Source organism: Myotis davidii, unplaced genomic scaffold (genome assembly GCF_000327345.1).
Source record: "Myotis davidii unplaced genomic scaffold, ASM32734v1 scaffold6, whole genome shotgun sequence".
NCBI lineage: Eukaryota > Metazoa > Chordata > Mammalia > Chiroptera > Vespertilionidae > Myotis > Myotis davidii.
The window spans coordinates 3,072,903-3,088,716 of NW_006383011.1; the positions used below are offsets into that span (position 1 = coordinate 3,072,903).

The 15,814-nt window shown below is 35.7% G+C and overlaps 1 protein-coding gene across 3 annotated transcripts in view; it reads right to left on the reverse strand.

Moving 5' to 3' along the window:
• Nucleotides 1-15,814, reverse strand: part of AFTPH (aftiphilin) — a 62,752-nt gene that overhangs the window by 7,341 nt on the left and 39,597 nt on the right. The window contains exons 6-9 of one of the 3 annotated variants that reach the window (XM_006778537.2): nucleotides 14,961-15,083; nucleotides 8,601-8,661; nucleotides 7,016-7,099; nucleotides 2,656-2,779 (exon numbers count right to left, since the gene is read on the reverse strand). In XM_006778537.2, the coding sequence (XP_006778600.1) occupies nucleotides 2,656-2,779; nucleotides 7,016-7,099; nucleotides 8,601-8,661; nucleotides 14,961-15,083 (392 nt within the window). Of the gene's footprint in view, nucleotides 1-2,655; nucleotides 2,780-7,015; nucleotides 7,100-8,600; nucleotides 8,662-14,960; nucleotides 15,084-15,814 lie in introns of those variants that run through there. The other 2 variants (XM_006778538.2, XM_015557909.1) reach the window with 2 other exon arrangements.

Sequence of the window (15,814 nt, forward strand, 5' to 3'; positions counted from 1 at the left end):
CGTGGCGCTGCACCCTCCCCATCGACTCTGCCTTGAGTGTGACAGGGGGCGGTGCCCCAACCTCCCATTGGCCCTACCCTGAGTGTGATTGAGGGTGGCATTGCAACCTCCCAATCCGCCCTGCTCTGTGCATGACAGGGGGCGGCACCCCGACTCCCCCATCGGCCCTGCTTTGAGCCAGACCAGGGGCTGCACCTAGGGATTAGGCCTGCCCTCTGCCACCCGGGAGCAGGCCTAAGCCAGCAGGGTGTTATCTCCTGAGGGGTCCCAGACTGTGAGAGGGCACAGGACGTGCTGAGGGACCCCCCTCCCCCGACTGCACAAATTTTTGTGCACCGGGCCTCTAGTTTAGTATATTAGGCTTTTACTATATAGGATAGCCAGAATAGGCAAATGCAAAGGGGAAAAGCACTTTAGTGGTGGCCAGGGGCTGGGAAAAGTGGCCAGTGAGAATAGGGTTTCTTTTAGGAGTGATAAAAATGTTAGGGAATTAGATAGTGGTGATGGTTGTGCAACGTCATGAATATACTGAAAACCACTGAATTGTACACTTGAGAAGGATGAATTTTATCTCAATGAAAAGGTAAGTAATAAAAGATGTATCCCTTCTGACAATTAGTTCTTTGGCTTGTATAAACTTTAGTTAGAGATCTGTGGCTACTAACTAGCTGGCCAAAAATAAGAAATTATTTTTCTCTCTATTAGTAAAGGTAAACACGAAAATAAAACATGTGTTTTCTCTCACACATGCAAAGCACTTAGAAAAGATGGGATCTTGTTTGTTACATGTAAAATTCCTCTACCTAGACCACTATTTCTTAACCTTTTCTTACTCTACAGTCCCTCAATGCTCTTCTGCTCTATCTTCTATATACTGTCAAGAGCCAAGAAGATTTTGCTGAGCTTTACATTCTATAGTTTACTCAAAAACAAACACAAAAATGACAGAAACAAAAGAAAAACAACAAGACACCTAAAATGCTTTCTGGAGCCATATATGTCACCCCCTTTTTCTTCTCTGTACAATTGAGAAGTACTTATGGGGACAATTTTATAGTATTACCTTCAAATTTTAAGACTTGTGAATATTTGTACTTCTCACCATTTTCAAACAATTAATTCCTCAAAATAGAAAATACAAAGTTGGCAACTTGTTTTCTTTTCAATTTATTGTGTTTAAATATAAAGCTGAACAGGTAGTAAAGAGTAATTCAATGCAGCCACAACACTGATGGTCAGTAGGATACACACTATAGTTTTAGTTCATTCCATAATAGTATAGAATAAGGGAAAACATCAAAATAACCTCTTAAAGTGATAAAGGAGTTGGAAAAGTTCCCTAGTGTACATACAGCATGTTTCAAGGATGAACTAAAAAGTTAGGAGAGTTAATGTGGTTTAGAGCTCCTCCTAATGGCGCAAAGAATGAATTCTCATCATTGGGCCATCCATAACTCTACTATAAATAGTTTGTTCAGTGAGACTGCAGAGGAAAAAAGGAATGGAAATAGTATGATTGTCCTTAGAAAAGACTGTCCGAAAAATAGCTGGGTAAAGCCCAAACAATAAAAACATCAGTTTTTTTGTGTGTGTGTTTTTTTTAAGTTAAGCGTGCTTTAGGTTTTGGTTAACACATATAGAAAAAATGGAGAAACTTGAATGAGAAGAATTTCAATTTGAAAATATGGTTTATTTGGGAATAGAAAAAGTTAGAAAGCAAGTAAAACACTAGCATTGGCTTAATTTACAAGTAGGTTGACTTAATAGTAGGTTTTAACAGTGTCAGGTAGCCTTACTATGAAGAAATCGGGGTAATGAGAGCAATGGAGAGAATATGTGGACAAATAAGCATGTGCATGCTACAAATCCATTTCAGGGAAGTTAATCCATAATTATAATTACAAGACAAATAATGGATTTTCATAATTATAAATAATTTTCATAATAATAATAAATCTCTGTAGAATGAAAGCTTAAACATTTTAAAGTGTTGATGTATCATGGATGTGGGCCAGCAGAATTGGTATGCCAATCAACCAATATTTGCTCTTGCAGTAGTGATTAGCTTCCTATTACGAACCGGGTTACTCCTATGGCTAACATGTCAACACAATGGCTTATTCCAGTGCTTACCCATGTAAAACTAAAGGTTTCCTAATCCTACACACAAGGCCCAGGTAACATTCCTTGTATCTGGTTCTGACACCGAGAGATAACTGCTTTTCTAGGCCATGTCCCTGAAGGGGGTCCCAGAAACCTCAGTAAGAGAGGTGCTGCACATGTAAGAATTCAGAAAATAAAACAATGACTCTAGGAGTGTGAGACTGGGTTCCCAAAGATTTCAGGAAGTTATGAAGGGTAAGAGGGACTCTTTCTACAGTGGCTTTATGATCTTAATACTTAACCAGAATTCTTCTCCACAAAGTTGGGGGTGGGAGGAGAGAAAAATCCACATCTATTAGTCCTTTCTAGTTTCTCATGAAATAGCCTGCTCTAATATAGTTCAATTTTAAACATCTGACACCATTTTATGGAATTAGGCATTATTAGTTTTTACAAACATAAAGTGAATCTTAGCACAATACTCTGAAATGCTTTCCCATTTGGGCTGTTTAAACACGGAATTCAAAGTCAGGGTAAACACTAACTGCTTACCTGGTAGATGTGCTTGTCTTCTCAACTGTGGACATGAGTCTTGCAAATGCATCAGTCACTTTGAGGCTTGAGGTGGAGATTTCCAGCTTAGACGTTGTTAACTCATACAACTCTGGATCCACACCTTATAGTATAAAATCATAGTCAGTGATGGCAAGCTGCAATGGGTCACTCAATTAGCCACAATCCAAGATGCAAAAGGCAATTGTTCTGTAAACATCTGAGTCTTTTATAAGCACAACACATCTTTAGTATACTATACTACTGTATTTATTTTTAAATTATAAGTTTCACTTTTCAGAGTTCTTATAAAATAGGAAAATACTTTCAAAATTCCACTTTGGTATATGTATAGACTTTAACATAATACCATCCAAATACTCTAAAATTCTATCTCCTATAGAAAACTCCATCAATTTTGGATTAGTTTGCAATATGAAAGTTAATAATGTTTTATAAGTAGAATGCACATGATTTATTATACAATAGGATGACTCAATTTTTAAATTGACTGATTAACCACATTTTTTGAACCTCCTTCTCCTGCTACCTTCTTGACCATTTTCCTGCATTCTTTCCTTTCACACCAAAGGATTTGGAGGGTAATATAAAGTTTCAAATATGGTAAATGATTTGGTTAGTTTAAATATTCTGACAATTTGAGGGAATAAGATATTACTCAAAGCATTAAATTATTACTAAAGATAAATTATATATCAAGTTCTTTTTCCTAAGAAGTGGGAGGGTATAATATTCTCAGAAAAAGTGAAAAAAGAACTACTTTTGGACAAAATAAAAATTGTCTCAAGGGTTAATTATATTTCTATAGTCTCATATCTATATCTAGTAGCTATGAGACCAAATATCTTTTTTAAAAAATATATATTTTATTGATTTTTGTTAGACAGGAAGAGAGAAGGATAAAGAGTTAGAAAAATCGATGAGAGGGAAACATCAATCAGCTGCCTCCTGCACACCCCCTACTGGGGATGTGCCCGCAACCAAGGTACATGCCCTTGACCAGAATCGAACCTGGGACCCTTCAGTCTGCAGGCCGACGCTCTATCCACTGAGCCAAACCGGTCAGGGCCCAAATATCTTTAAAAAAAAAATTTTTTTTTTTTCAGAGAGGAAGGGAGAAGGAGAGAGAAATGGAAACATCAATGATGAGAGAGAAACACTGATTGGCTGCCTCCTGCAGGATCAAGCCTGCAACCAGGGCATATGCCCTTAACCAGAATCGAACCTGGGACCCTTCAGTTTGCAGGCCAACACTCTGTCCACTGAGCCAAACTGGCTAGTGCTAGACCAAATATCTTGTCAGAGGAATTCAAAATGAAGCTGTGTTAGAGTATTAGATTTGCTGTAAGTCTATAAAATCCTCCCCCTATCTGACTTCAGTAAAATATACATATCTATTTTTATATTTCTCTTGAATATAGATTTATATTAAATAAGACTACGAAAACAATGAAAAGAACAATTACATATTTCAACTCAAGTTAAAATTTGGATAATAAAGATAATGAGATAAAAAAATTTTAACTGTACACTCCTCTTGGCCCCAGCAAATTACTTGAGAAAAGTTCAGTAGTTTCAGCGTATAACAGAAAAACAGACTGTCAGGGAGAATGTCTTGTAGTTTCATCAATCTTTATTTTTTAACAAGCTCTGATGATCAGCTAATAAAATTACATATAAATGCACATATTAACAAGTTTCCTCCTTTTAGGATATTTCAAGATTAAGAAAAAAAAAACCCCCACAGGAACTGCCTTCAACTTAGGAAACGATTAGCAGATGTAAACATAGATCTCAGATGTTTACAGAAATTAAACAAGCAAAAGCAGCTTCCACATTTACCATGTTCAACAAGGGAGGAAGGCCATAGAAAATGTTTGTTGACTCTCCCAAGTTCTTAATATTTCATTAAGGTACAATTTCAAAATATGTTTAGAAGGCCTTTTATAATAAGTATATGGGTTGCAATTAAAATGTACAAAATTATAGATGCCTGAAAAGGGACTAAACGAATCCAAAGTACCTCTTTCGTCCACTGTGAAAGGTTAGCTTCTAAGTAACCACAAAATGTCAGTAGCTGTTTAAGGAATAACGCAGAATACAAAACTGCATTCTGACTGGCAACAGAAAATTGCTGGTAGAAATTTACTTGGATTTGTAAAATATTGGCCACTTGGCTGTCAAAGAGTAAAGTGGGAGATTAAAAAACAAAACAATCAACCTCCCCCAGCCGAAAACAAACCATCCCATGCACGAAAAGAAAAACAACAGTACTATGGCCTTTTAAAAAACAAAATAACTCCCTACTCTATTCTAATAATTAGACTAATTATTTTTAATGGAAGAATTTTTTTAAAACAAAACCTTAATGAGGCATAGTTTAGTTACATAACTAAAGCTAGCCAACCAAGTTCTATGCCAACCTCCTGTCTCACACACAAAATAATTAACCGCAAGCTGAGACAAAATGACTTTCCCAGAAACAAGTCAGAAAAAGTGCAAGCAAATAGTGAAATGGAATACTAAGAAAGGTGTTGATACCTGTAGCTTGATGGTAAGTTTTAACAAAACCCAATAGCAATAAAAAGGCAAAGCAACTTTATAGTAATCAAGTTTATACAGCAGCTAGAGCATATAATGAAAATACAGAATGAAAATATTTAAAAAGTTCCAAAGTAATGAGGACCGCATTTGACCATGCTAGTATCACTTCTATCATAGCTCTAAGCTTCTCTCAAAGCTACTGAGCCTGGTTATCAGGTTATTTCTGTAATTCTTTATATGGTAAGATTATCTATAGATGATTTTAACTGAGTTTAAAATGTAACCAAAAATTACAGTTAAACCAGATTTTTAGGCATCTAAAAATAGCGACCTTATTTAAATTATAATACAGTTCATGACAAAACAAAGCTAAGAGCAAATTAAAAATGGGAGCTTGGTAATTCATTCTTGGGACCTGTACAGTTATAAGGAAATCGATACACACTTTTCCCCCTATTTAGTATTAAAAACAACTAATTAGCTCACCCAGGTCATTACATAGCTCAAATGTAGTTAGAAGTAATGTAAGTAATAGTAAAATATCATTTTGAAGTCACAACCAGACACAGATTGGTTTTTTCATATGCTTGCAAAATCTTGGAAACAATGAACATGATAACCAGGGCTTAGATTGGAGGAACCGAGTCATTCTACCAAATGGCCTTGGAGCTTCCTTACAGCAGGGTCAGATTTCCATAACCAGACCTTGGAGAAGGGCATCCACATCCCAGGCTCACTCTTAGCTGACTCTTACTCTCCCCCATTTCCCATCATGGCACCTTAACTGCTGGAAGTGGGTGGCAGGGTTATCTAGTTGAATAGGATTAACCCAGCAAATTCTCAGGAACCAGGCTGACTGTAACTGGCCACCAGTGGGGGCACAGACAGATCCTTGCTATGCATTCTGGGCACCAGCATCTATACATAGCACCCCAATGGCTATCTGATGATCAATGGGATGGCACAAGATGGGATGACAGAGTCATTAAAATCATATTAAATAAAATGTAAACATAAAAATGCCATTATATTTTAATCTTTTATTCAGTTAGACAATGACAAAATACATTGGTTCTTTGGTCAATGAACTGAACTTTCGCAGGGCTGAACATTAACAGGCACTCCAAGTAAGGTTTATTTCTAACTTTTAGTATCTCATAGCAATTATTTTCTATTATTAACTTTTGTAACTTTTTCCTCCACATGGAAAACTAACAGTAAACTTTCTACTTAAGAGCTACATGAAGACAATAATAGTTCTATGTGGCACTATATAACTAAGTGCTAGATTCCAACATTTTGGAACCTAATTATACATTCAGCACTAATAAACAATTAATTGAATGCTAGCATTTGTAAAGGTTCTATTATCACAGGCACAACAATGTAAAGTCATCTTTGTGTACTAAAATATTCTTATATCTCTAAACTTTTATTTTTTCAAATGGCTTTATAGAATATGCTTGAAAAAATAAGCATATCAAATATCACATTTTTCATTTATAGGAAAAAAAACTCCTGCCTTTAAATAAGGACATTAGGACTGTTTTATTCCTAGAAATGACTCTGAGCTCTGAATATTACACTCTGAGAAAGTTTTCTTTAAAATACATTTCACATAAGTCATTTGCTATAGTCAGCTACTGGAAAATAACAATAGACAGGTGAAAGAAAAGTATTAGAAAGACATCATAGAGAATACAATCTACTTATTTCCTTGTTTATAGGAAAGTCAAGTGATGTGGTCATGCTTTCAGTAAATAAACTAGAATTGTGGTTTTGACACTCTGCTGACCTGGGATTGTGGTGCTGCTGCTAGAGCTACTGTCATCCACGGGCCCAAAGAAATCAAGGTTCAGAAGAGTGGAACCTCCACTAGCTTGAAATTCAGTGACCGTGTTGGTAGGCAGCCACACAGAAGGTAAGCCAAGGGAGGAGGGGTTATGTGTAAAAAGGGGTAAGACACACACTTGAACATGCAGGTTATAATTAGTAGTCATTACACATTTTAAAATCAACATTAAAACAATGTGTACAGTATTAGTTTTTCATTACTAAGGACATTTCTGAAGTAACAATTTAATTTGATGTACATTTTCTCATGTACAAGGTAAATAATTTAACACTTTAGTAAGGTTTTAGTTAGAAGTTCAGTTCTTTCAATCCAACTCGAAGCCATAGCAGAAAGACCAAGGGAAAATATACCCGTTAAAGGGAAACAATACTTTAATCTCAACCCAACATTAAATCACTGCATATGCCCAAATCAATCTTTCATGTTAGTAATGCTGGTTTCCAATTATAACGATTAAAAAGTGACAAAGTTTTCAGTTTTAGGACACACACCAATACATTAATTTAGTTTAAAATAAAACAATGTCATAACTGCCCTACCCTGATGTGCAACCTCAAGCTGTACTGTTCCCCTTTAACTCTGAAACAGTAATCAGAAATAATATACATTTTTAAAGAAGTCGTTTGTTAATAAAAAGCACGATGATTTGACTAAATAAGACACCAGACAACAGCAAGAGGTGCATCCAGGCTTTCCTTCAGCACTGTTATTCAATTGGATGCTTTCCAAATATCCTAGCCCCCATTCTAAGGCAAAACTGACAGAATGCTTTAGGCAATGGCTCAAACAACTGATGACGTAAAGGAGTAAAGAGTAATTGTGTCTTAGGGTCAAATTAAAACTTGTGGTGTCAACACATTGGAAAGTTAGCGTTTCACGTTATTTTAAAGACTCCACATTACTAAAATCAGCTTTTCCTTTTTCAAGAATTTCTCTTAAAGCCGTGAGTGAAAACAATTATTTCTGGAACTACTTACCAGCATTTTGAGATAAATTTTAGAAAAGGATCATGAAAATCATTCACTTCCTATTTGCATATAAGTGCTCTAAAAAATATTATTAAATCTGAAAACTACATTGAATCAATAAATATGGGTCTATTTGCATTGTTTTTAGTTAAATAACTGTGCTTTGTGCTTTAAAGCAGCCTCTGGTCACAAGACTTTGCATCCAAGAAAATTCTATAAATTAAAAACTGCAGAAAAAAATTTCAAGTAAATTGACCCTACCTAAAATACCATTTAAACTACCTACATATTTGTAAAAAATAAAGACGTTTTTTGACTTAAGATGAAGAAATTAAAAATGTACCTAACTACTACTACCTAATTTTAGCCATTAATGCTAATTAATAGTAGTAATGGCTGACTTCTTGAACAAATACTATTCAGAAAGAAAGCCTGAATTTCCAAAGATAAGAAGTTATGTTCAAACAAAAAAGGAAATCAGCAGAGAGAAGTTTGTCTGAACTTTGTAGCTTTCTTAACTCTAGCTCTGGTGCTAGAGGCTCTACGGAGAGACGTACCATCTAAAGGGTTAGTAAGGCCACTGCTACTCCAGTCAAACTGGACGGGTGGTAGAGACTCCTAGAGTTGAAAACCAAAAAATCAAAATTAATCAGTACAGATTGTATCAACAAAAATAATCCTTTACAAAGAAAAAATCTATTATATTATAGCAAGATAATTAGGCAATAAAATTCCTAAAGACAAAATTGGGATAATTTACAATTTCAGAAGGTTACCTGCAAATAATATTAACCCAAACTGAAATTGCAAAATTTACAAACAGTACAGCTTGACATTGAAAAAGTTGTATCTGAAAAATGGAATTATCTTTACAGTTCAAACAGAAATTTATGGACTCTTTCTATGTCAAGATTTCAATCAATTCTCAAATCATTATTTAAGCTATTGGCTTTATTACAATACAAACATTAAAATGTATAAAATATCAGACCCTTTTCACTAGTGTGATAACTTTAAATGACTTGGCACTTAAAAATAGCATAATGCAATAGAGAAGGTATCCTACTAGAACTGAGGAAATTTGGGTGATCTGAAACTGAGCAACTACTCAGTAACTATTTGTATGACCATATATGGTTAATTTAGTTGGTCTCGTTATATACAAAATGAGAAAGTTCAAAGTCCTAGGTCTCTGGTTCTTTACAATTTTCCAAATTGTACATATAAGATGGAAAGTAATACAAAACACTTTAAAAATGAGTATCGCTTTAAGAATATTCTTTTTTTTTATTTTAAGAATATTCTTGGTGAGAAAAAATTATGGTTTTTGGTTTTCTTTCTTTCTTTCTTTCCTTCATGTTGGGGCAGTGTTGACAACACTTACTGAAATAACCTATTGTTTTATTAGACTCAGTATCAACATGTTATCTTTTTCTTGCATTGCTTTACTATGTGTGTGTGTGTGTGTGTGTGTGTGTATACACACACATATACACACACACTTTATTGTAAGGTAGGTACTATTTAAACTTAATACTCATTTTTTTTTCTGTGTAAAGACATTGAAAGGAGCATGAAACCATTATTTCTGAAAGTCTAAAACCATGATATTGTAATAACAATTATCTTCATAACAGGGATACCAATGACAGGCATGCTATTATGAGCATCTAGTTGTCCCATATTAGGTCAGGGGAGGGATATAAACAAAGGAAAATGCTAACATTAGTGGGTGCCAGGGGTTAGGGACAGTTGTGGGAGTGGGGTGAGGAGTGGGCAGTGGAGCAGGAAGTATTGAGGGAGTTCTTTGTGCCAATGGAGGAGTTCTATATCTGGATTGCAGTGTGGTTATATGAATATTTCCACATGATAAAAATGACACAGAACTATGCACACATATTGTACAATGGTCATATTATTTGTGTAATATTGTACCATAATTATGTAAGATGTAAACATGAGGGAAACTGGTGAAGGGTATAAGGTACCTCTTCCATATTATCTTTGCAGCTTCCAGTGAATCTATACTTATTTTAACAAAAAATGGTGAAAATCTAGTTTATAACCTAGTTGTAAGACTGATAAACAAAATTTAGAAAAGGTCTTCTTTAGCTGACCTCAAAAACAAACAAACACAAAGCTCTAGGTGGGCATTCCAACAGATTCAACTAATATATTCTACTTCTACACCTTTAGTCATATTCAACATTGACTGAATGGACAAAACCCAATTTATGTAGTAACAAAATTTCTGGATAAATGGAGCAAAGCTCTTTCATTAACATTTTACCTAAATGATGTCAAGTAGTTGGATACTTAGAAATATTTCAGTGATCTGCTAAAATTTTAGCTTTTCATATAGGTGTGTATGGCATTTTAAAGACACAGCTAGGTGGGGACAAAAGTAGGTTTACAGTTGTTTGTATGGAAAATAATAAAATGTTAATAAATAATAATACAAGAATAAACTGTGTTTTGAATATTCACAACTGTAAACCTCTTTTGCCCCACTTTGTATAATAATGAGGTGCTAAAACACAAATCAACATTTTGTAGAAATGAGACAGATGAAAAATAGGACATCTATGCAATTATAGGCTAACTAATGACATTGACAAGGCAACTAAAAAAGAAAAGCACTGGAATGAAACATTTTAAAACAACTTGAAGCAATGTGGTAAGATTACTGTGGAGACAAAAGCACTAAAAAAACAAGGTCATAAAAAGAGCAAAAAAAAAAAAAAAAGGAGACTAGAGACACAATACTTGTGTTGTCTGGTCTTAGCTACCATTGATAGATGATTTGGGATATATTACTTAACCTTTCCAAACATGTATTATAAAGGAGACCACAATTATAATTTTATTCTTTTTTCTAACTCTAAAATTCATAACTGAAATAGCCACATCAAGTAGCCTATAAGAAGAAATTTGCTAATGGTGACTAGGTGAATAAGTGCTAGTCAGAGAGTTGAGTCTACTTATTAGTGAATGAAATCTATAATAATAAAAGTGCAATATGCTAATTAGACTGGATGTCGTTCCAGGCGACCTTCCAGATGAAGCCTTCCGGATGAAGCTGGAGCTGTGAGGGAAGCCTGGGTCTTGGATGCTGGAGGGAAGTCAGTGCTGGCACCGGGGAAGGAAGGCCTATTCTTGCATGAATTTCGTGCATTGGGCCTCTAGTATGGTTATAAGTACTGATCCTACTAAGAGGGGAATCAGTAATGACACCAGGAATGGTGTGACCTTGAAATTGAGTGGATAAAGATAAAAATAAGACAGCAAAAGCATCACTACTGCTTTTTACCTATAATCTGTTTTTTTTTAGAAAAAACACCAAAACACCATTAACAGTTGCTAGTAAGTTATTAAATTCCTAAACAAGAGAGGCAATGGTTAAAAGATTAATGCGTACAAACTAATTTGGAAGAAAAATTCAGTGGGTACCACAATTGAGCTAGAATAGACAGAACAAAAAGCATGCAGTCACAATGAGAATTATGTAACTGAATTTGAAAGTCAATGTTTACCACTGCCCAAAACGAACACTTTATAAAAGGAAGGTTTGAGATGCACACACACACACACACACTCTAGAGGCCCAGTGCACGAAATTCGTGCACGGGAGAGGGGTCCCTCAGCCTGCACCCTCTCACAATCCGGGACCACTAGATCCTAACTGCTTGCCTGCCTGTCTGCCGGATCACCCCTAACCACTCTGCCTGCCTGCCTGATCACCCTTAACCATTCTGCCTGCCTGCCTGATTGCCCTAACCACTCACCTGCCTGATCACCCCTAACCACTCGCCTGCCTGCCTGAGCACCCCTAACTACTTGCCTGCCTGATCGCCCCTAACTTCCTCTGCCTCGGTCCCCACACCCAGGACCCAGGCTTCCCTCCTCCGGCCAGCCGCAGGCACCCAAGACCCAGGCGGCTTCACCCGGGCCAGCACCCAGGACCCCAGCTTTGTCAGGAAGGACATTTGGAAGACGTCCAGTCTAATTAGCATATTTCCCTTTTATTAGTATAGATATATATATTTTGTGGCAGGGGTGGGGGGAGGGAGAGAAAAGATATTAAACAGGTCTTTCCTGACACATTTTGTTAAGTTTCTAGCATTAAAGGCTATACAGCTTTTTAATCTGAAAATTATGAGTAGCAGGAAGACATAACAGCCTTACTGCATGGCCAAAAAATAAAGTAAAAGTAATATGTATGTTGCAGGCCAAAGAATAATGGTAAGAAATAGCACTTCATATAAAGAGATCTTTACAATGTGTAGCAGATGTATGTTAAATATTTTAACTTGAATCACAAGTATGGAGCCAAGCAAAGATCTCACAATTTAGTGATGGCAGTCAGGCATCCCAACACAAAATTCTGATATGCATACTGAAATCTGTTTGAGTGTGTTTGTATATATTAGAATGAAGACTTACATAATCTCAAGTCAATTCAGAAATAAGTATGAACAACTTCCTTTGGGAAATATTATTTTCATTGGTTCCCGAAAAGCCTAAAAACTAAAGCTAATGAGGATCACAAACTACAACAAAAAAGTATAAAATAAATTTTTTAATTCACTATTTTTTTTTAAAGGGGAGAATGATGATTTTTATTTTTTAAATATATTTTATTGATTTTTTACAGAGAGGAAGGGAAAGGGATAGAGAATTAGAAACATCGATGACAGAGAAACACCGGTGAGAGAGAAACATCAATCAGCTGCCTCCTGCACACTCTCTACTGGGGACGTGCCCGCAACCAAGGTACATGCCCTTAACTGAAATCAAACCTGGGACCCTTGAGTCCGCAGGCTGATGCTCTATCCACTGAGCCAGACCAGTTAGGGCTCACTATTTTTTTTGAATAAAGAAATGTGTGCACTAACAGAATAAAAGGATATGTTTGATTAAAAGGACTTTTATAAAAGTAGTAAGAGAGCAAGTTCCATTTTTTAACAAAAAAGTTAGATGTGCTTAATGTTGCTAAAAATTTCTATACTTGCCTATAAATAGGGAGACAGTAATCCTTTGATTGCAAGTACACAGGGGTGTATGTGCATGAATAGATGGCAACATACTATGGAGCTGCAACTAACCTCCATTACATTAACACATCAATTTCCATTAAAAGTCTTTCATTAAATTGACACATGTTTGTATTAGGTCACCTAGATGTTTCTTAGTCATGTCGATAGATTATATAATAAAGATACGTATAAGGTATGACTAGAATGAAATACATAAAATTGGCCAGTTTTGGTAAATAAACAATAGTTTATGGGGCTGTAATACATAGACTTGGATAGAAGGAGGAGAAGAGGGGAAGGAGGAAAGCAAAACTAGTAACAAGTGGCCTCAAATAAGAACAGCACCATTTTTAGTAAATGAGCGAGCATTGTGAGTATAGGAATGCTGATTAAGGTAGACATGAAAATGAGTTCTAGAATTTTGGAATCTGCATAGGTAAGGCAGACATGGGAGGGCAGTTGATATCCAGAGGGCAATGAAAAGAGGATAAATCTAAGGACAGATTCTACCTACTGAGATATTTTGCCCAAGCCATTTACCTATTACCCAAAAGAGTTGGTAAAAGACCAGGCATTTTAACGCATTAGGCCTCTGCTCATGAATTCAAAGGGATGTTTAGTTGTGCCCAGGTATAAACAACAGTGGTACACAACAGTAATGTTTCTTGAAACACACTTGAAAGGGAAGGACCTTAATTTATATCATTATTTTCTAAAGTATGTTTTTCAAAACACTAGTGCTGCAGGTGTTAGAACTCTTCTCCCCTAGTCCCTGCAGAAAAGGGTCCTGTGGCCAACAACATTTGAGACATGAATGACAATTACATAGGGTTATTCACTACAGGATTCTTCCGAGTCCTTAATGTATGTGTTGTGAATCTCTGGTGGGTTAAGGCATGATATGAAATATTTCCCAAACTTATTCCACCCTAAAGCACTTCTTTAGTGCTGCATCTCTGGGGATTAGTCTTTAATGGAGCACACAATTTGGGAAAGGCTGTCCAAACATACATTTTTGTGTTAGATACAATTGAAGATGATATTTAAGATTAAGAAATGACAAACACAGCAAGGATATGTTTTAGAAATGGTAATGTTCACTTAAAAATATCAATCTTCTAAAAAACAGTATTTAACCAGCACTAAATCTGTTTCTGATCTGATGTGGGAAAAGTAAGCAACCTAAAATGCTTCTTTTCCTCAGATAAACAGCGACAGGGAGACTTTGATATTATATATATTAGACTAAAATAAATTTTGTGCTTAAATGTGCTAAGCAGGTAAAGAATAAGAAAGGTAAAAGAGCTTTCCTTTTTTCTTAATCGATAGTTTTGTTAAATGTCACATCATTTTCAAGTTAAGTAATAGTTTTATTCAAACTTCCCAAACAACAGTTTTTGATGTAATAAACACACCTAAACTTTATTACTTTATAAAATTTTGCAGGCTTCAAGAAAAACACACAATAGCAGACTTGGAGAGTGGGTATAAATGCAGTGTTCCCCATTTTTGAGGCTATCCAACTCTTGTCAGATTTGTGTGTAATGATCATACAATGTTCAAGCTGCAAGGGACTTTTAGAGATGCATGTTTCAAAGTCTTCATTTTAAAGGAAAAGAGACTAAGTTTTAGATAGGTTTAAAGGACTTTCTCATGACCAGCCAGTTCTCAATTTGTGCCTTTCTATTCTTAGAAATGAAAGATAATTTGTTCATTGTATTCCAAGGGGTGTTATTTAATAAGTAATCAAAATCACACCATCATGAAGTCAAATTTTTAAAACATTTAAAAAACTAAAGTCTATACATGTGTGTCCAGTGTGTGTGGACATACATGTATAGATATGCCTGAATGTATCTATACACATACAGATATTTTTACCTGGAATTGGTCAGATGTACATGTATTCATTTCTGGTGACATGGAGGTTGTCTGACCGATGGAAGCAATTTTTTCTGCAGCAGATAGTGGTTTCAAGGGTTCCTTGGTGGGCTCTAACATACCCTGAAAAAGGTATATTAGCCATTAATTTGGGGTGGGGGATCAACCCATAAACTTTATAAGAAATTTAATCTATAAGGAAGCAGAAAGGATAAAACAGGCTATTTGGAAAGTTACTAAAGACAAAAGGAACAATTCTTAAATTTTGTTTAGAGAAAATTTTATTGCACTATAATGGAAACTGTTTCACAATAATACCTTGGGTACCCAAACTTTTTGAAGTAAGACCTTGTATTTTAAATCAAATTTATTTTAAAGTACCTTGTTATCACTGCTACACAAAAGCAAAAGCACAAGCTGTGATGGCGAGGAAGGAGAGAGTCTTTAAGAGGCAAGCACAACAGATATTACATCCCAACCCCAAGAATCCAACAATTTTATGATGTTTCTGACACTGAAACCGTAGGAAAAGGCACCCTTCATACACATTACACCATGGTGGTGCTTGGAGAACTGAGAGCTAATTTATCATTTGCAACAGCATGGATGGAACTGAAGAGCATTATGCTAAGCGAAATAAGCCAGTCAGAGAAAGATAAATATCACATGATCTAACTCATTTGTGGAATATAATGAACAACATAAACTGATGAACAAAAACAGATCCAGAGACAGAGAAGCATCGATCAGACTGTCAAATCTTAGGAGGAAGGTAGGGGAGGGTGGGGGTAAGGGGGAGAGATCAACGAAAGGACTTGTATGCATGCATAAAAGCCTAACCAATGGACACAGGG